The sequence below is a fragment of the Neofelis nebulosa genome, chromosome 4 (assembly GCF_028018385.1).
Source record: "Neofelis nebulosa isolate mNeoNeb1 chromosome 4, mNeoNeb1.pri, whole genome shotgun sequence".
Taxonomy (NCBI): domain Eukaryota; kingdom Metazoa; phylum Chordata; class Mammalia; order Carnivora; family Felidae; genus Neofelis; species Neofelis nebulosa.
In genome coordinates this window covers 29047582-29070001 of record NC_080785.1, presented here as the reverse complement: position 1 = coordinate 29070001, position 22420 = coordinate 29047582, and the positions used below count along the sequence as shown (strand labels likewise).

General features: G+C 37.8%; 1 protein-coding gene across 2 annotated transcripts in view; it reads right to left on the bottom strand.

Moving 5' to 3' along the window:
- Positions 1-22420, bottom strand: part of SLC13A1 (solute carrier family 13 member 1) — a 143135-nt gene that overhangs the window by 44583 nt on the left and 76132 nt on the right. For both annotated transcript variants that reach the window (XM_058724441.1, XM_058724442.1), the window contains exons 8-14: positions 18477-18596; positions 13637-13735; positions 13118-13219; positions 9632-9738; positions 6537-6646; positions 3532-3693; positions 1960-2097 (exon numbers count right to left, since the gene is read on the bottom strand). In XM_058724441.1, coding sequence (XP_058580424.1) covers positions 1960-2097; positions 3532-3693; positions 6537-6646; positions 9632-9738; positions 13118-13219; positions 13637-13735; positions 18477-18596 — 838 coding nt within the window. The remainder of the gene's footprint in view (positions 1-1959; positions 2098-3531; positions 3694-6536; positions 6647-9631; positions 9739-13117; positions 13220-13636; positions 13736-18476; positions 18597-22420) is intronic.

The following is a 22420-nucleotide window of genomic DNA, read 5'->3' as shown; positions in this document are numbered from 1 at the left end:
CTGTAGCAGAAAGTATATGCCAGATTTACATGCGCCCTAAATGATGTGTGTAAATTGTTGTCATTTCATAAAACAATGAATTCTTCCATTCATGTCAAAGGAGAATCCGTCCCTAGCTAAATGACATTTAGTTGGAGATGCTGAGAGGTTCCTCTTAGGAATATACTGGAATCATCTAACTCAAGAAAAAATCCCTTTAAAAAATTGCCATTTCATGTTAAATCAGAATTTGAGTTTTGAGGTCTTGTCTTTCAGTGGGTCAGGTTCAGGTCACGATATAACTGGATCCTTCATGTTCACTCAATACCATTATTAGTTTAGCCTTTAGTATTCTCCTATTGAGATTTAATAAAATGCCACTTCTATCCACCTTTCTTAGAGTGCCCATTTTTCTGGCTCTTATGTCATCATCCTGGTAGCTACTAAAAATTTCAAAGTTGTTTTCTATCCATTAAAACAGAGACTGGCAAAATACTGCCCATGACCTGTTTTGGTAAATACAGTTTTATGGTACTAGAACTATGACTATTTGTTCACATATTGTTGTTGGCTGCGGTCGTGATACAGTGGCAGAATTGAGTAATTGTGACAGAGAGCATACGGCCCACAGAGTGTCAAATATTTACTGTCTGACTTTTTACAGGGAAAGATTGCTTACCTCTGCAGTCTCGGTTTTAAAGCATGGAGCCCCAAAGCAAAAGGGGATATCTAGTGATGATTATTATAGGAAGCCTCCTTTTCTTTCTATGCCAGCCACTCACTTATTCCAGAATCCTGTTTTTATTGTTTAAATTCATGTGCACAGGACACTGGTTATATGGTGTCATACACATTTTCTTTTCCAAAAGAATATTATGTGACTTCTGCATAGAGGCATTTCCAAAATGTTTACATTGCAGGAATGTAGGGACAGCAATGTGTGTGGCAGGAGGGAGCTGGGACTTAACCTGGGGAGTGCACCTGCAGAGTAAACTAATGGAAGTTACTTTCATTACATTCCTGTTTGGTTTGGTTTGGAAGTTGGTAATCAAGATTTGGGGGAGACTAGAGTATTCTCAAGCTAGTCCTTGCCTACCACGGCAAACAGCCACGAGCAAGGGAATGTAGAAAGGGTCACAGTGACCACCTGGCTGAATACAGACAGGCCCATCAGGGGACCCACCCCCAAATATCCAAAGGCCCTAAATGACCAATGGGCTACTTACACCCAGGCTCAGTTACCAAAAAAGGGAAAATTCCATATATTGCCAAACCTCTTCAACTTCCTCCTTTAAAAACGCCACCCACCCACTGCCTCCTTGCAGACAGCCTTTCTTCTGCCGTCCTGCCCGTTGTTCTTGTGGTGTATTCAGTCAACTTCTATCTCCTCTGTTCTGCCTCAGGTGGCTTCCACCTGATCGTTGCCCCACATTTTGGGGCCCCCATCGGATCGGAAGAAACACCACACGTAGACACCACACTAAATGTTCCGTTATGACTTGCTTGCACTTTCATGTCAGATGCCACCATTAGAATCACAACAAGAAAGACGACTTTTCATCAGCAGGCACTGAGCCCAGTATGTTATTCAAAGTGAATGTTGGTTGGTTGCAAAGATGTTTGTGATAGAAAACCACAGGGCGTGACTGCTGAATTTCATTAATTCTATTTCTTCCTTTTGCCTAGGTCAAGTTGGATTCTGATTTTGACATGTAAGTTTAAGCCCTTGTGTGGAACACAGTCTATGCTCTTTTCCCTCTTCCAGGGTGTTACTGATGCATTCAGTATCCGTATTTGTGACTGCAAATTCTAATGGCATGTTTGCTTCTGGTATCACTCTTGAAAACAATTCTATGACCAATCATGTACTCACCTTCAGAAACAGAACTCAAGCCATGCTTTCCCTGAAAGTTGATTAGTATGTAAAAGGAGCGATAACGCAAGACATTGGACCTGATTGTTTTCTTACAGCTCACTCACCATGTCAATTACTTTTAGATGGCCGTATGAAAAAACAATAGCATTGGGTGGATTTGCTACTGGTAGGAGGAATGCAAATGAAGTACACAGAGTAGAAGGTATCAAAATATAAAGAGGGTTCACTTGAATGGCGTCAGCCTGTTGGGAAAGACAAAGGAGTCTAAGTAAAATTTTGAGGTAGGTACCAAGCATCAAAATGAGCAAAATTATTACAATAAACTTTCGCAGAAGCAGGTTAAAACTTAAAGACATAAAATTGTACACATAAATGCAACTCTAGCTTGAAGAATATTTTTCAGAAATGTCTCTTCCTCTTGTTGTTGTCTATATGGTTATTGATGCCCATTTAAGTATTAAAGCTCAGTTCATTTAGAAAATAAAGTATCATTTATTCCAGGAACTAAATAAAAACAGAAGCAATTTATCATTTATCCAGTGTGCTAGGTGCTCTGTGTGTGTGTGTGTGTGTGTGTGTGTGTATTTATATAAAATAACTTAATATTCCCAATGACCTATGAGATGGCTACTATAGCCCCAAATAACAGATGAAGAAACTAAGGCCCGGAAAGGTTAAAGTCCAGACACAAAGGTGGCAAGCAGTAGAGCTTATGTAGGGGCTTATGTCTCTCTGGCTCCAAAGCTTCTCATTATTCCATTAACTTTTCTGCCTCTGTGCCATATATAATTTAAAATTTGCTTAGGGATCTTCACAGAAGAAGAGTCACTCCTATTCTTAATTCATCATCTAACTTTTCTAACTGTGCCATTTCATCTGTGCCCTGTTGAGAAATAAAAAACAGAAAAACCAAAATGGTATTTTGCCAGTATAAACTGCCTACATTTCTTCTCTAATTTGAAGCAGCAGCTTAAGAATGCTATCATATGTGCCTTGAGCTGGAGAACAATTTCAGAAGGGCAATCCTTCTTAATTTAAAGTGCTACCTCTCACCAAACTTAGCCATCCCAATAAGGAAAACATTTTACTTAACGCTATTTCTTGTAATTGCTAGCTAGGTGGGGAGAAAAAAGGTAGATTGTCGTTTCCTCTCTCTCCTTGCAAATCTGGTTTTTACTTATCTTTTAAAATTATTCCCTGGGCTATAGAGAGAACCAACCATGTCTAAGATATTTAAGCTTAAAGCCGGAAGCATAAGCCTAGCTTCTTATTCACTTGAAAATCACCTATATGAACCACTTCTCAGAAACTGAGGAATAATCTGGAGGGAGAAGTGTCAGTGTTAGACATCTAAATACTGAAGTTGCCAGGAAACACTGAATCCCAAAGTCTCACAGCTGGAAAGGATCCAGGCTGACCCTTGTACTTACCTGCAAATGAAAAATCTGGGCAGAAAGAAGGTAAGTACTTCTCTTAAGATCTTGCTGCTTGAATGTAGAACAGAGTTCTGCGTTGAGGTCTCCCAAAAAAGTATCAACCCAAATAAAGACCACTCTATAAGTTACTTATAGGAAGATCATTCGCACCAAAAATGATTCCATACCACAATATGAGAACAAGCAAGGTAGAACACTACACTTTTGATGAGTATAAAAGCAGATCAATGAGATACCCACCAATGAAGATAATATCGGGAGAAGAAGGGTAATGGTAGCTGGATTGCTGGCTACCTCTGTTAAAGATGTGACAAGCAAAGAAGATATCAGAATTATTAGCCATACTGGTAATGAACCTAGAGGAGATAATTTATTTCCTATCCACTTAGATAGTCCTGATTCCTAAAAAAAAAAAAAAGAAAAGAATAATTTGTAATGTTATTTGTAAACAATTCATTTTAATCACACAATTTAAATATATAAAATGTAACCTTTGCCCTAAGAACACAGTTTCTAAAATATAACTTTAATCTTTCATATTTTCCCATAGTTTGGTAGATCTAGGAGGCTCTGACATGGAGAAGTTCTCAATTATTCTTATTTTAACACTACCAACATGCTTTAGGAAGTTTGAATTGTCTTCCCACATTTTTTAAATTAAAATTTAATTTTACCTAATTTATATGGACAAATCACGTGGTACTACAGGACGTTAAGAAAATGGAAGCCCTCTGGTCTGCCTCTCTCTATTCCTACGTTGTGTTCCCCAGAGACAATTTTCAACCCATATTAGCTATTTATAGCTATTTTTTAAACTATGTGTTTTCCTAATTTGCTAATTTAGATTTTGTTTACTGACTTTCTAATACGTTACATAAGGATTCAGCTTTCTTACACCATCCACCATACATGTATTTCCTGGCCCTCCATTTCCTTTACTCATATATCAACATTTTTTATTAAATCAATATTTAAATTTTGCCATTAGGATTATATGAATATTGTTCATACCTGAGACACTTAGTGTACTGTGATTATATTAAAACAAAGTTAACAGGCTTTTAAGAGAGAGCAAATTACAAAGAGGTGAATGCTTTTCAGTAGGTAGCTGCTCTCTCACCGCTCCCACCCAGGAGGGTTATTGAGTTCTGGACATTTACCAAAATAATTACAGTTTGGAACAAAATTTTAAAAAATGAACTGTCTCCAAATCTTTGTAAAGTCAGTTTCGAGGGGCATATTTTTCCACAGCCATATTGTTGAAATTCATGGCTTCAATATACCCACTCAGGGATAGGGTCATTCTGGATATCCCACAGAAATTTAATTCTATGTACCAGGATTTTCACAGCAAACTAGACCTCCTTCTATGGTTTCCCTAATTCTTCCAGTGGGAGGGGCTAGTGTATCAGAGGAAGTCCACACCTTTTAATTTTCTTGGATTTTGCAATTCTAGGGTCTGGCCAATGCTTTTAAAATCACTTTGGGTATCTAGAGTCCAATCTGGACAGATATTCTGGGAAGGAGACATGAACAAAGTTAACATCAGTGTCAGAATTACCGATTCTGATTCCCTCACAGTTCAAATTAGCAATAAAAGTAACGGAAGTTACTGATTCTGAGAAACCATATCTCATTATTTCTGAAATAGTAGGGGAAAAAAGTGAATTTGCCTTATATTTCTATCATTTAAATTTGAGTCGTCTATGAGGCAAGCCAAATCTAGATGTAAAAAGGCATTATAAGTGGCCCTCAGAATTGAGACAATTTCTGAGATTTTTCACCTATTAAGTTGAAAGTTTTGTGTCCAAATGCCATACAGAAAAATCGACAATAAAGTAAGAAGCAAAAGACAGTCTCCCTAGAGGCTATTTAGAAGATAGCAGATAGTTATTCGCCTTGAGAAAAATAAAAATTTAACTTTCCAGAAACGAAAAGGCTGGACACAACACATCTCTCTCATCATCCTTTTTACTCTGATGGCTGAATAAGGAAATGGAGCAGCTGTGAGCTTTAAGTGTTTCACGGATGACTATAAGACCCAGAAATGAGAGTTTTTAATTAGTCAAAGAGTAAAAACTTTCTCATGGACTTTTTAAGAAGATGCTTTTTTCCAGCAGCCCTACAATGACTTTCAAGTGACAAAGGCCTCCCCAGACTTCTACTTTATATAAACTAGACAGTAGATGGCAGGCCAAAGAATTATTCCTAATGGTGCTTTTATTTCTCCCTAAAATTAGACATGATGTAGTATTAGCAATGGTTATGTAAAATTCTCTCTGGACTTCATTCAATAAACATTCACTAAATACTTTTTTTTAAATGTTTATTTATTTTTGAGATAGAGACAGAGAAAGACAGAGCATGACCAGGGGGAGGGCAGAGAGAGGGAGACACAGAATGTGAAGCAGGCTCCAGGCTCTGAGCTGTCAGCACAGAACTCCACGCAGGGCTTGAACCCCTGAACTGTGGGATCCTAACCTGAGCCAAAGGCAGATGCTTAACCAACAGACCCACCCAGGTGCCCCAACATGTACTAAGTACTTTTAATGTACTTAATATGTAATAAATAAATGATGTAATGAAGTACTGTTACTTCTTATTCTTCTTTGACAGCCTTAGGACTATGATATATTGTACATTTTAAAAAAATGTTTATTTTTGAGAGAGAGCGAGCACATGCAGGGGAGAGGCAGAGAGAGAGAGAGAGAGAGAGCAAGCTCAGAGCCCTTCAGGGCAGAGCCCAAAGCCGGGCTTGATCCCATGAAATGTGAGATCGTGACCTGAGCCAAAATCAAGAGTAGGACGTTTAACTGACTGAGCCACCCAGGCCCACCTGGACTATGATACACTGAAGAGAAGTCTGTGAGGTACTCAAATTCATCATGAAATAAGGTAAAGGTATAAAACAAAATGTTTTGCTAGGAGTCATTGTACATATGATTTTTGCATTTCTTTCTTACTTAGCTAGTCTTCTAGTACCATTTCATGGTCTAAGAATTCTAATCTTCTTTGCTTTATTCCTTTTGACATGTTGGGACATCATAAAAAATGATGTTTTATGCTCGCAGCCTGTAAAAATTATTGAACTCACTTTATTTGTGTGGTATACTCACTGCATGACTATTGAATTCTGTATCATTAAAATGATAGGGTGAAGTTGAATATGTCAAAGCTTAAATGTCTCTTGTTCTTCTTTGGAAAAGTCTAGTTAATTGTTAAGTATCTTAGACACAGAGTATTACCTCACAGCCATCTGCCAAGGCAAACCCTCCACCAACAAGGATGGCTATATCCCAGGGCATGAATGACTGGAATTCTTTCCAAGTAATCAGCGGAGAATAATCAAAAGCAACTGCAAAACACAATTCCCACAGTTATACATTGCTTAAAAGATGACAATATGACATGTATTTGTTTTCATTACCTGAAACCGCCATCTCGTAAGAAGTTTTTAATATTCCTCTATTGTTTTTAGGTAAGTAACTTGATCTGAACTTTGAGTGATTTCTACCTGACTGAGGTGGAACACTGCATTCCAAAACAAACAAACAAACAAACATAAACATGACTTGGAAAAATCCTTTGGATCATATTACAAATTTAGATAGATTATAACATTATCATTTATAGTGGCATTCATTCATTCATTCATGCCACTAACATTCTGCCTACTATGAGTAACACAATGCATTGACTATACTATTCTTTGCTATTCAAAGTGTCTAATACGACATTGGTTCTAATATCATCACTGTAGCATTATAATTTTATTCACTATTTTCTTGAACCTTTTTTATTTTTTCAAATCATGAGGAGGGTCATAATAGATTCATCATGATTTCAGTTTAAAATCAAAGTTCAGATTAAATAATTTAAGTATCATTCATAAGACTCTTAAAATTCTTATAAAGCACTTATCATAAAGACTTCTTTTGATATTTAGGTCATAATGGCTCATTTGATTTGTTGAGAAAAAAGGTCATCCATGAATATATTATTCCCATTTAACATTTGTGTGTAACAAGTGGCCTTCTACATGGTGAGATTTTAGGGTTACTACTAAGACTCCTTCCTATCTCCTTCTGTTAAACCTAAACCAAACTTACCTTCACTATTGATGGAGATTTTGCTCTTCCTTGCTTGAATTAGGATATATATACCCTATTAAGGCCTGCCTTGGTGGCTCAGTCAGTTAAGCGTCTGACTCGTGATTTCAGCTCAGGTTAGGATCTCATGATCTTGAGATCAAGCCCTGCACTAGGCTCTGTCTAGGCATGGAGCCTCCTTAAGATTCTCTCTCTTCCTCTGCCCCTCCCCACCTGTGTGTGTGTGCTCTCTCTCTCTCTCTGTCTCTCAAAAAAAAGGGATATATTTTCTGTTAAAACACAAACATTTCTGAAATATACCTCTCATGTAAAATTTAACACATAATGTCTTGCCATTTTTAAACCTAGTGTGAATGAGTTTATCAGGGAGAACAGGAGTTGAAGAATGAGAAGAGAGAGAATGGTAGACATTGGTATAGGGGCCAACGGCAGGCTGCCCCAAGATGGGCGACTTTGTCATGAATGTTATTTTGAGTTAAAAGCAATCAAAACCCAGCAGACTTGGGCACCTGGATGGCTCAGGCGGTTGAGTGTCCAACTTTGGCTCAGGTCATGATCTCATGGTTTGTGAGTTTGAGCTCCACATGGAGCTTGCTGATATAACTGCAGAGCCTGCTTTGGATACTTTGTCCCCCCCTCTCTCTGCCCCTCTGCTAGTGCTCTCTCTCTTAAAAATAAAACAAAACAAAACCCCCCAAAACATTAAAAATACAAACAAAAAAACCCCAGCAGATTCAGAAAAAGTTCTTTGCCTCCCCACTCAACTATCTGCTTGTACCAGGAAGAGAGAGATTAACAAAGATTTCTCTTTACCTAAGAAACTTATCTGCATAATTGGGTAACCTTTGTTTTCCAAACATCTCCTTTCACCTTCCTGCTATTGGTCTTTCTCCTCTGTATCCTCAGACCCCTATCCCTCTTCTTAGCTCATATAAGGGTCATGTTGCCTCACTGTCTTTGGAACTTCCATGTCTGTGTGGATTCCCTGTATGTACACCATTAAATTTGATTTTCTACCATTAATCTGCTCCTATCAACTTGAGTCTTAGTCCAGCTGGAAGGATCGTGAAGGGAAGATAAAATTCTTTCTCCCCAACAGAAGCAAGGCTTTTTCTGAGAGGAGGATTCAAATGTGGGAACCAGGGAAGTTAAGCCAAGCATTGGTTCCTCAACACTGGCCACTAACAGGCCATAGGGATTTGACTTCAATGGTCAGTGTCCTCAGGGTCTCACAGAAATTATTACTCTGTATTACAATATCTCCTTATAACACACTTTGAGATGTTCTAGACTCAAGTAAAGAACAAAAGGCATTTATTTCTACATTATGCTATTTATATATATCATCTCCTAGAAATCTGACTCATTAGTCGCTTGTCAATTTGGACACAGGGAGTCAGGTGGGCCAACTCAACTCCATGAATCCAGGTTCCACCCATGCAAAAAAAAAGAAGGGACAAATAAAAGAAAAAAACCAACAATAAAACCCCCCACCCTCTACTAGACTATTTCCAAACAATTTTAAACCATTTGTCCTACAATAACAACATAGGAATCTGACTACCAAAAACACCTGCTATATTAGTATAAAGCATAAATGGGGGGGGGGCGGCGGCAGAATCCTGTGTTTAAAAAATATGTGTGTGTCAGGGGAAGGGGGGTATGCTCACATAAACAAGGATACTTCTTTGTCCATGTATTACAAAGACAATGAATGCTCCCACTGAATACTACGTCTTTCATTTGTGACACTAGGGTTCTGGCTAAATGTGGGCTTGATTTGCATTCTCTCCAGGATTACTATGATGATGTAAATACTCTTTCCCTTGAAACTCCTCACCTTTTTAGATCCTCAGCATTTATTACCAAGGGCTCATCATGAAGTATGACTTTCAAGTTCTTGTTCCTATGTTTGCCAATAGTAAGATTAATTCTGATTATGGCAGGGGAAGTGGGCCTATTGTGAACCAAACAGTATCACTCATAGTGGAGTTCTAACCATGTTGCATAAGGAAATCTACTTCTCACTTCGGCCAAGTAAGATGGTTCTCCTTGCAGGGGGAGAACACGTGCTGGCCGAATAAGGGTTGCGGTGTGCAAACAGGGCGTGCTAAGCCAGGTGCTGTGGAAGCATGTCCATTCCTTCTGTTTAAGTGCTAACTGAAACCAATGGAATTTTATAATTTTTGCTCTTCTGTCAAATTCATTCAGAATTATAAATAATACTCAACCAATTTCTCCTGTAGGTGTAGTTTTAGTCAATTTCTTAGCTGGGATAAGAAAGAATAGAAGTCCTATAAGTAAGGCAACAGTTGAATCTGTAGCAAAACCAGGATACCTGAAAAAGGACAGATGTGTACATTAAAAATAGCAGGAAGAACTTGAATGAACTAAACAACAATCGACTATGCTAATAAGCATACAAGTAGTAGTGGAGGTATAGATTATTTATTCTGGATAATCAGGTCTAAAATCTATGGATTTCCAACTAAATGATATAACTTAGTGAAGCCGAAAATCTCAGACCATGTTCTCATTGTTTCCATATATGTCTCCTTTCCATTGTTCCATATATGTCTCCTTTCCATTGTTCTCATTGTTTCCATATATGTCTACTTTCAAAACCATGAATACACATGCTAACATAATGGCCCACACTTTTTAGGCAAGGCTCAAGGATTTGGTAAGTGATTTTTTTCTTTGAATTTTTTCATTTAATATACTGGCAGAGAACTGAAGCCAAAACAATTGCTAGACTAGGCAAAGCCCTGTATAATTGTTGTATAACATCACGGTATTGACTTGTGGCAACGAAAGGGTGTTTCTAGAGTCCTCTAAAATTCTTCTGTAAATTATGAAAAGAAATTGATCTGTTTTTCTAAGATATAACATCTGCTACTGTGATTATAGGCCCTAGCCATATCATACAAATGAAATCAACCCATTTAATGCTTTGCACCCTGTGAAACTCAATCAAGAATATTAATTATTAGAATGGTTTATGAGATGTTCATAAATGATCACTGTACAAATTAAGAGTGATTCAGGAACAGATGGGGTCTTAGAATCACTAGGTCATTCCAGCAAGTAAGACAGGTTCCCAGAAGCCTCAACTGTTAATAAGCACCTGGAAATCAGACATGAATGAAACAGACATACATAATTAAAATTCAGTTTTAAGATTCAGCAGTATTAACTAGTGAATCTTTGTAACCTGAGAAGAAATACGTATACCCTAGAGATTATTTTGCTGCCTTGTGACTCGGCAATGTGTACATACTATAGAAGCTCTCTACTCCTGTGATTTACTTGAACAGTATAAATAATCAAGGAAACACATTATTTTTATTCAATCTGGCAACTTTAGGAAGGAGTCTGTTTTCCTTAAATATAGATTTTATTTATTTGTTTGCTGAGTACAAAGCTATTTGGTGTAATTTATTCAACAAAATTCACCAATATTTATTATTTTATTGCTCCTTATTTCTTTTACTTGAGTTATAATTTTTTATTGTAATTTTACCAAATTAGGTCAGGCATCATGTAATCTGATTTTGTTTTATATGAAAAGACACATTGAATTCAGTCCAGGTTCAAACAGATGGAATGAAAACATTAGGTGGTAGCTATAAATCTTGATATATCATCCTAGCTTTGGAAATTCTAAATGCTTAAAATCTCTATATTACAAATATATTCTACAGAATATACTTTACATAAAATCAAGCCATAAATATTGAGGTAATTGTGTTCCCGAAGACTTTTAAAACCATTATCATTTCAGTACTTGTTTATTTTCATTTTATTGTTACTTGATTATGAACTAAGGTTGTCTCAGTATTACAAAATATTAAGCTTACACAAATTTTATTTGCTTTGGCGATTTATGAATCAAAGTCAATTAGACCTATATCTTCAAATTCCTTCTCCTCTCAAACCTTTGTTCCTTTTCCTATTGTTTTCTCTCAGAATTCTACATAACACGAACACCTGACCATAGTAAATATACTCTCTTCCTGCTGCAAACAAAATATCTTCTGAATTACACTTTCTTCCTATAAAGAACAGAAGTTAGAAACTTATTACGCTGAATTCATACTGGGATTTCTTCCTGGTTTTTATTAGCTACTATCTGATTTCATTTAGTGTTTACACACTAGTGTTTAGAGAAGACTCTCCCTACTTAGGTTAATAGGAGTGGAATTTTGAAAAGGAAACTCACTTTTTACGTTGGTTTACAACCTATTACAAAACTAAAAAGTAATAATCAAACTGTTAAATGATAGCTTGCTATGAATAACAGGATGCTGCTTTTGTTTAGACTTCTCAAAGTGAAAAGCTTTAGTCCTAAACAAAAAGTTTATCAAGCTGAAGCCGATCCTTTGAAACACGCTACCGCAGCACACTGCTGCACTTGTATGTTCACTAGGAATTTGCACACAGACCTCGCACCTTTAAAAAATGTTGCGAATGCCTATATTGCCAGAAGTCTCTATTCAAGAAGAGAAGGACCTCTTTATTCCATGTCAGCAGAACACCTTTAACTAAAACAATTTTGCTTTCTGTCCCCAGAGACATGGATTCTTGCTGCGGGATGTGAGACAGGAAGTCATCATCGGAGATCTGCTCAATTTAGGAAGCAGAGTACTTCAGTGAAAGATTGGGAACATACATTTCAAAACCAAAGTATTTATATTGACACATAGGATGGCCCTTAATTCAGAAAATTACGCTATCATCCTCCCCGTGACTTTGTATGACTCAGCAGGACTGCTGGTCTATAAGACACTGCGAGATGAAATTAACTCGACCCAGCTGCTAACATTAGTTTGTAAAATCAGTCTTATTACTTACTCAGGAATTCTTTATCTAAAAAATAGGGGTAGGGATGGATTTATAGTGAACTAGTATAAAAAAGGAACATAATTAGAAAAAAAAAGACAAGATACTGACCTGAGTAAAAAAAAATAAGTTGGCAAAAATCACAGAATATGAATCCATATGAGGTTATTACACTTGATCTTAGCCGAAAGGCCGAGAAGCGATCCATCTCAGGTTATTCACAAGGATGGAGTGGCATTTATCTCACTTAATAATAAATATTGCATTTCTGTAGGGAGTAAGGGCAGCACTACTCTTTTTTTTTTTTTTTAAAGTTTATGTTATTTATTTTGAGAGAGAGAAAGAGAGAGAGAGAGAGAGAGCGAGCAGGGGAGGGCAGAGAAAGAGGGAGAGAGAGAATCCCAAGCAGGCTCTGCACGGTCAGTATAGAGTAGGGCAGCGCTATTCTAAGTGCTGTTATTAGCCTTATTTCACAGATGAAGGAACTGAGATATAAGTGGCTTGCCCAAAGTGGAAGATCCAGAATACACCTCAAGCAGTGAGGCTCCACAGTCTGCACTCCAAACCACCACAGATCATGGCTTTCCTACAGATTATATTTCTAATTTTGTAAGGCTGGGAATAGCTTTGCCTAAAGGAGCCTGACTTTTAGTTACAGAATATATCATTATCTTATCTGCAGTCTTACCTTAAATTTCATTTCTTATTTTTTTTCCTGAAAAGATTAGAATTAAATCTTTTCAGTGGAAAGGAAGGGGGGAAAAAGTCTCATATAATCTTATAGAGTTATAGGAACCACTTAGGAGAAAACCAGAAAAAAAAAACCAAAAAACAAAAACCAGGAAGGTTTGACAAACATAATATGTAATGCTTACTTGGAAAAAAGTGCAGACCAACCGGGAACAAACCCAGGATCTCGGCTAAACCATAGCAGAGCCATCACAATGAAGAGGACCAAGGTCACAATTTCCTGATACCTGTGCAAAAATTCCCATCATTTCATTTATTTTCTCAGTCAGGACATTCGTAGAAACTCCCTGAGCTATTGCCAGAGTAATCTTAGCAGAACGCTAAACGCTGTAAAAACCAGATGATTATGTGTCAACAATCTGAGAGAATCAGCACAGTTAGAAAAGGACTCCACTCCTCTATGGAGTCTTCGGCTTCCTTTGATTCTACCTGGTAAATTTCAGTGAGCTAAAAGTATGTATTTTGTCATGTTGAGATCTATTTACAAGGGCTAGCATATTCAAGGCCCTTATTAGGTGTCCTAAACACATTATAAACTATTATGTGCCTGTTTCCCTTTGCACGAATACTTGCAGTATAAACAGTATGCACCTGTGTGAGCATGAGTGTGTTTGCTTGTGCGTCTGCGTGCAGGTGCTTCTTACCTTATTGGCCCAAGTTTTTGGTATTCTTGTTTAATCACCTCAGCACAGGCTTTTTGCTTGACTGTTTTGGTCTTGCCACATTTGAACATCTCCTTAAAACTGAAAAGAATAAACTTGTTAAGCAAAGAATTCTCCCTTCATAGAAGAGATTTGTGTGAAAGCTTTATAAAATACGGATCTCCCGGCCAATAACAGAAATCTGTCTTGGTGCCTATACCTCCATCACCTTCTTTGAATGTCCTCTCCCCTTTTTCCTCTTTTGCCTGGTTTTCTCAATTTGCGAGACTTAATTTTTGTTCCCCATTTTCACACATCTTCCCCTGATCTCTTCCTTTTCTACCTCTGTTTCTACCTCTGTACCCTTGGAATTTTGCCATGAGACGCTCATCTCTAATTTAACGCTTTTTTATATACCTGATTGTTATAGATTTTAATCTATGTCTTGTCTATCTTGACTGTTAATTGTTGCACATGTGTAGGTTTTATCTCACTAGTGAGATAACCAATTGTTTGAAGGCAGGGGCAGTGTCATAGATGTTCCCTTTGGTACAGCGACTCTCAACACTGTACATATAACTGGCATGTAAAACAAACACTCGACTCATCAACTCAACAGTACCTTGGTCAAATTGAGACAGCTGGTTGTCAGATCCATCAGTTTTCACAAAATATACTAAACTCGGGTCATACACTAGGGCAGCGAAGTCACGTACCGTGATCATGAGCGGAGTCTGAACTAGATCTATTCTCAGAATGAAAACAACTTGGTTCCATTTTTTTTTTTTCCTATAAGATTCTTGACCTCTTATGTTCTAATAGAATCTACTAGATAGTTTTTCAACTATTGCCAATAGTAACTGCCCGTGCCTATTTCTTTCAGCTGTTGACTTTAGTGATACCTTCCCCTGTGGCTAATTTTTCTTTCTCGAAGTCCAGGGTCTTCAAAACTTTTTTTTTTTTTTTTGGTGAAGTACTGCTCTAGGGCCTAGATTAAAAAAAAAAAAAAAATCCCTCCAGAGGAATAAAAAAATGAGCAAATGGCTAGATTCTTATGGACTACCTTTTGGAAGGTCTATGAGTAGGTGAGTTAGATTACATTATGTGCAGTAGGGAAGGCATTTCTGAGTGTAAATCCAAAGGAATTGAAATCTGGACCTTGACCAGATACCTGCACTCACATGTTCACTGAACCATTATTCACAATGGTCAAGACATGGAAACAACTCAGATGTCCACTGACAAACAAGTAGGTAAAGTAAAAGTGGTATTAAAAAAAAGAAACAGTGGCTTATACATACAATGGAATATTATTCAGCCTCAAAGAAGGAAATCCTGCCATTTGTAGTAAGACAGATGGACTCGGGGACATTCTGCTAAGTGAAATAAGCCAGATGCAGAAAAACAAATACTGTATGATCTTACAGAAATGCAGAATCCAAAATAGTCAAACACATAAAAGCAGAGAGTAAAATGGTGTTTGCCAGGGAATGGAAGGAGAGGGCAATGGGGAGGTGTTAGTCAAAGGGTACAAAGTTTCCCTTATGAAAAATAAATAAGTTCTAGAGATTTACTGCACAAAATAAGGCCTATGATTCACAATACTGTATTGTATACTTAAAAATTCACTGAGAGGGCAGATCTTATGTTAAGTGCTTTTACCACAAAAGGGAGAAAAAAAGAAAAAGCACAGGGACAAAAGGAAACTTGGAGGTGATGGAAAAGTTTTTGGCCTTCACATTGATGATGGTTCATGGGTGTACACTTATCTCCAAACACGTTGTATATATCAAATATCTATGGTTTTTTGTAGGTCAATCAGACGTCAGTGAAAGCAATTTTAGGAGAAGAACGAGCACAGGAGCATATTCTTCTGTAAAATTGCTGGGCTGAACATGGATGTATATGAGGGAGGAAGCTGGAAGACTGAGGCGGTGTGAAGACAGCTATCACACAAAGACATTTTATTTATTTATTTATTTATTTATTTATTTATTTATTTATTTCTGTAGCTCTGTCACTCAGACTTGTTTGGACTATTATTCCCTTTGAAGGAGCCGAGTTTCCTCAATTCTTTTTTTTTTTTAATTAAAAAATTTCGTTTAATGCTTGTTTTTGAGAGAGAGAGAGAGAGAGAGAGAGAGAGAGAGAGAGAGAGAGAGAATAAGTGGGGGAGGGGTAGAGACAGAGGGAGACACAGAATCTGAAACAGGCTCCAGGCTCTGAGCTGTAAGCACAGAGCTAGATGCAGGGCTCAAACCCACAGACCCTGAGATCATGACCTGAGCCAAAGTCGGATGCTTAACTGACTGAGCCACCCAGGCACCCCGAGTTTCCTCAATTCTTAAATCATCCATCCTACACTTTCATAATCATTCTCCTGCACACATTCCAACCCCTGAACATGAGATGGATGTTGTTATGCTTAAGATCAATGAGATAATATTTAATGTTCATAATCTCAACTAAATTACTGACTAGTGCTGGTCTTGAAATTTTACCCCTTGTGACAATATAAATACTACTATTATAAGAAATTGATCCTGAACCACCTTGAGATCCATCTGTAGAACAGAAAAGTAGAATTAAAAAAAGAGGCAAGTCTCCCTAAAAAATGTTTTCCGGCCAGTAGACTGTATATGTATTTGGTCTCTTTGGTTGGGGACTATAAATAGTTAAGTCCAACGCCATATTGGCTTTGCTACAAAGAAGGTTAATGCCTTCACAAAGGAACTGATGAAGCATACGACAATGCATCAACCTCTTCATTTAAATAAGTTCAGCGGCACTGATAGATGAGCCTCTCTTCCCAAGTATGCTGGGATCATTTATAATGGGTGAGTTAACTGTGTTAACAGCCAACACGCTAACCAGAATGTAGGGTGGCCTGCCAGGGGAGTGGCTGATAATTTCCGTTTGTTGATCTAAAACCTTTGGAAGTGAAGACCCCGACTGACTGAAATGGACACTGAAAAATTGGCCGGAGTGTGAAGTTGTGTAATGTCTAACCGATAGCGGACAGCAACGGGACTCCTTAGATATGTCACCGGTCATGATTTATGGACTTTTGCCTAATGTATGCACTACACAGGATTTTTGTCCTCACTGAGAACACCTTTCAATACATCTGCCCTTTATTTTCTTAATTTCTCCTTTATACAGGGTAGGCCATTCCATAATAATGACAATGGTTGCATACATTTTTTATAAAGTCATGATATATACCAACAAAGAAGAAACAACTATGGGTCTGTGACGGGGTGCTTTCTCCCTTAGTTGGGATTCCTGTCCTTTGCATCTTGAATTGCTACCTGTGCAACTGAATAGACCCCCAGAGGCTTGGATTTCCAGGAAGGGGCATTTAGTATGCAGCTGGCTTCTCCCCACTGATGCCCACCTGCTGAAGTCAGTGACATTCCACACATTTGCTTCAGCAGGAGAACTGCCACACGCTGTTCCCACAATCTGGACAAACAGTTGTTTTTTTTTTGTTGTTTTTTTGTTTTTTGTTTTTTAAATCATCAGTATCATCTTCCCACTACTAACAAAACTGTGGCAGTTCTGGAGAAAAATCAGGAAGAGGAAATGGAGAGGGAAGAATATGAGTCCTTAGGTGACTAGGCTTGGAAAATTTGGGCATGGGCACGGACCACCACATGGACACAGTGCTTTGCTTTTCAAAGGAAGCACAGATAGGTGACTTCAGTCTCACCTGCTTAGTAGATAACACGTTGTTTTGTTCATAGGTCCTTGAGATTTAAATAGCCGATAAAAATGAATTTCAATTGTTTTGTTTTTTCAGGAAAAAAATTCTCAGGGTTTGATTTATAGCCATTTCCCCTTTCTTTGTGGAGTACTGTTATATATAAATATATATAAATATAAATATAAATATATATAAATACATAAAAATATAAATATATATATATATTTATATATATATATATATTTACATACATATATATATATATATATATATATATATTTATATATATATTTAGATTTTGCTGTGGAGTCCTTCATAATTTTAAATGCTGGCTGTCATTTAAGTATTGTAACTCATTGGTACTTATGAACTACCAGCTTCAGTCCAGCCAAGGCATTATTGGCAAATTTTCCTTGAATATGTGTATTTGACATTTTAGTGGCTCTTTCTTGATCAGTGTTTCTCACCTTGACTTCTAGGTGTTCACCTTGGACCCATATGCGTTACAATTGCAGTGTTGGAAGTGATCTTACTGATAATCCAATGAAATTCCATCATTTTACAGTTGAAAACATGGAGACTGAGAAAGATCACTCATGTGGACTGTGAGAAGCCACAGTCTTTATCCCTGGTCTCCTGATTCATAATCTAACATTCTTTCCACAGGGCACACTCTCACGTCTTTATGTGATTTTTTCAAGGATGTACTAATTTTGGTGCCAAGATGAAGCAGGAATATTGCATGCTATAGTTTAAAGTGACTAGGTAACCAGAGGAAATCCCCACATTAAACAAAAAGGAGGGACAAAACTTCTTGAAATTCCACTTTAACAAGCTGGACTGGGTCCTTACCACAAGTTCCTTATGCCCTTCCAGCTGATTAATAAATTATTAGCTTAGGATTCAAAGGAGACCAAGATAGATTTGCTTTTTACAAACTCTCCTCCACAGCCAACACTGTTTAGATAATGTTTTAGCTTATCCTTAAAATATGTGCTCATGTGCATCAGCTTTGTAAGGAAGAGAAATTCAGAGACTCCGTGTGCACGAAATGGGTGAAAGGGCACTGGGTGAGCAGCTGAGAACTGGGAACCGAGACACCTTTAGTTATCCGATCAACATGGAATATTTACTTACTTGAATCCTAGGAAAAGCCACTGAAGCCAGATCCAGGACAAGAATAGAATAATAATAGCTGCCGGGAAGGAAAGCATAAACCAGGATCCAAAGTTAATGCAACGACATTCAGGGTAACGCCTGTGTGAAAAGACAGAAAAGTGTTCACGGGAGTGTAAAGGGAATCCTTTCTGATGGTCCTCCGGGAAGCAACACCTCACGTCTTTGCCATGCTCCCAGTCAAGAGGGAAGGCGTGGAACCTTCTCATCATTATATACAGCAGTTGGTTTTACCTCTTACCTCTTGTCCTGAATCTGTAACTCTGTGATTATTGCTGCTTCCCTCACAAGCAAGGGTGGGTATGTTATGATTTTTGTTCCCTTTGTTCAATGTGTAAGAAGTGCTTGGGAAAGCTGGCACAGTGTCCACACTCACTAAATGCACAAGAAATGGGTATGCATGGGTATATGTGCCTGGTTCTTAGCACTCGAATCATCGGTATGTGAGCGAGGAAACACAAACAGACTTGGGAACAGATGAAAATTAACTTCATGGAACCTAAATTGGTAGCTGGCATCCCAGGCACTTAGGAAGGGACTCTGATCCATCCATATTGTCTTCTATAGCCACTTCCCCTCTCTTCTGTCTGCCCTGAAGAAACTACAACCATCTTGCCAGGCCCTTCTTAGAATTAGACAGTGCTTTAGGGCTCAGCCAAACAGAATAAATCTGGACCAGATAAAAATGACTAAAAGTTCTGTGGAAAACATGAGCTCTTCCTTTATTTCTCCTAGTTATTTTCAGCTTTTCAATCCACATAACCACAAAACAATAATAAAAAAAGTTGGGGGAGGGGAGGAGTCAGAGACAAGCACACTTTCTTTGGTAACCTTACATTTATTCTTCAAAAATGTAGTATAAATCCCAAGTTAATTCTCACATAGTTATCTATTTTATGACAGAGGAGGGAAAAACAGGAAATTTGAGAAATAGTTTCTTTGCTTTTTTTCTTGACACAGTGACTTTGGAACTTTGGGAAGTACAGAAAACACACAGAAGCAATAAAGACACTGTTAACCTATTTTTATTATTTTTGAAATGATAAAATATAGAGAACTTTATAGAAATGATAGACTTTTATATTCTTGTTCTATTTAAATCACGCTTTGTATTTTTCCATTTAAAAAAGGTCATGTAAATAAATGAAATGTTTCACACTATAGCCATCAACATAAGCCATATTTTTCTACTTTATAAAGTGTCTCCTCTATTTTAAGATGGTTGCTAAGTAATGCAAAGACTTAAAAAAAAAAAAAAAAGAATGGGTTTTTAAAACTCTAGATTTCCAGTGTTTTCTACCATTACTTTGAGGTTATAAAGAAATTGCTCTAGATCCTAGATTGGGATGATCATTATCTACCATGAAGAGATCCAGAGCTTAGCTTACACATTTATGCAATTAGAAATGACCAAGGGTAAGTAAGAAATGCTACAGAATACAGAGAATTGATGAATGGAAAAATGCTGTATCATGTCCATGAGCTTCTACTAAGAATTGCTAAAAATGTTTGCTGTCTTCAGTTGGAAAATTCAATAAGGAGGAAAAGGCCTATTCTTATTTCTCATCAGTTTATTAGACTTGGATTACAGGTTGATGGCTTATGCTATTCTGTTCAGCCTAAAGGCATTTAGAAATGCTGCTAGAATTAGGTTCAAACCAGCACCCCAAACCCCATTTCATCTCTCACCATCTGTAGCTCATACTTTGAAATCAGGCTATATTGTTCTCCTTACTCAGTCCTCTAAAATTTAACTGGGGGCGCCTGGGTGGCTCAGTCAGTTAAGCATCCGACTTCGGTTCAGGTCATGATCTCACGGTTTGTGAGTTTGAGCCCGCGTCGGGCTCTGTGCTCACGCTCAGAGAGCCTGGAGCCTGCTTTGGATTCTGTGTCTCCCTCTCTCTCTGCCCCTCCCCCACTTGTGCTCTCTCTCTATCAAAAGCAAAAATGAACTATTGGGACCTCATGAAGATAAAAAGCTTCTGCACAGCAAAGGAAACAATCAACAAAACTAAAAGGCAACCAACGGAATGGGAAAAGATATTTGCAAATGACATATCGGACAAAGGGCTAGTATCCAAAATCTATAAAGAGGTCACCAAACTCCACACCCGAAAAACAAATAATCCAAGGAAGAAATGGGCAGAAAACATGAATAGACACTTCTCTAAAGAAGACATCCGGATGGCCAACAGGCACATGAAAAGATGCTCAACATCGTTCCTCATCAGGGAACTACAAATCAAAACCACACTCAGATATCACCTCACGCCAGTCAGAGTGGCCAAAATGAACAAATCAGGAGACTATAGATGCTGGCGAGGATGTGGAGAAACGGGAACCCTCTTGCACTGTTGGTGGGAATGCAGACTGGTGCAGCCGCTCTGGAAAACAGTGTGGAGGTTCCTCAAAAATTAAAAATAGACCTACCCTATGACCCAGCAGTAGCACTGCTAGGAATTTACCCAAGGGATACAGGAGTACTGATGCATAGGGCACTTGTACCCCAATGTTTATAGCAGCACTCTCAACAATAGCCAAATTATGGAAAGAGCCTAAATGTCCATCAACTGATGAATGGATAAAGAAATTGTGGTTTATATACACAATGGAGTACTACGTGGCAATGAGAAAGAATGAAATCTGGCCCTTTGTAGCAACGTGGATGGAACTGGAGAGTGTGATGCTAAGTGAAATAAGCCATACAGAGAAAGACAGATATCACATGTGTTCACTCTTATGTGGATCCTGAGAAACTTAACAGAAACCCATGGGGGAGGGGAAGGAAAAAAAAAAAAAAGAGGTTAGAGTGGGAGAGAGCATAAGAGACTGTTAAAAACTGAGAACAAACTGAGGGTTGATGGGGGGTGGGAGGGAGGGGCGGGTGGATGATGGGTATTGAGGAGGGCACCTGTTGGGATGAGCACTGGGTGTTGGATGGAAACCAATTTGACAATAAATTTCATATATTAAAAAAAAAAGTAAATAAATGTATAAAAAAATTTTTTTAAATAAAATTTGTTTAATTGACGAGGGCCTTTTCAGAATTTTTGCCTGGAGGGAGGTAGTTCATTTAGTAAATGAAAGCCTAAAAAAGCTAAATTCTGTTTTCTTTTTGCTTTTTTTCTTTAGTATTAAGGAAGTGAACACCACACAGGACAGTGTCCTCCATGATCATAACCTTTATACTTATATTTCCAGTGAATACTTTAAGTGATAATGGAATGAGTGGCATACTGTGAAGGATTAGTTTTTCACTTTTTCTTTTCCCACTTCCTCATGCCCTGTAAAGTGAAGTGACTGCAAGTATCTGCCTAAAATAAATATCATGAACTATGTTAAGTACAATTCATTCTGATAGAACGAATTACTTTTACCTTTACTTTTACCCAACACTTTGAGTATCTACCATGTACCAGGCACTCTTCTAAATATTGGGGATATCGTGGTGAATTAGATGGATGTAAGATAGCCTTTCATAAAGTTTACATTTTTTAAACATTTTTTAAGTTTATGTATTCATTTTGAGAAAGAGAGAGAGAGAGAGAGAGAGAGAGAGAGAGAGAGAGAAAGTGGGGGAGGAGCAGTGAGAGAGGGAGAGAGGGGAAATCCCAAGCAGGCTTTGCACTGTCAGCACTGTCTGACTCGGGGCTAGATCTCACCAATTGTGAGATCCTGACCTGAGACGAAATCGAGTTGGAGGCTTAACAGACTGAGCCACCCAGGTGCCCCCATAAACCTTACATTGAAATGAGGAGCACAGACAGTAAATAGGTAAGCATGAAAACAATCAGAAAATATAACAAAATAATGTAATAGAAAATTACTAGGGAGAGGAAAAAGTTTTACATAGTGTGGTTAAAGAGGGTGATATCTGAAATGAGATCTAAATGGCAAGAAGGAGC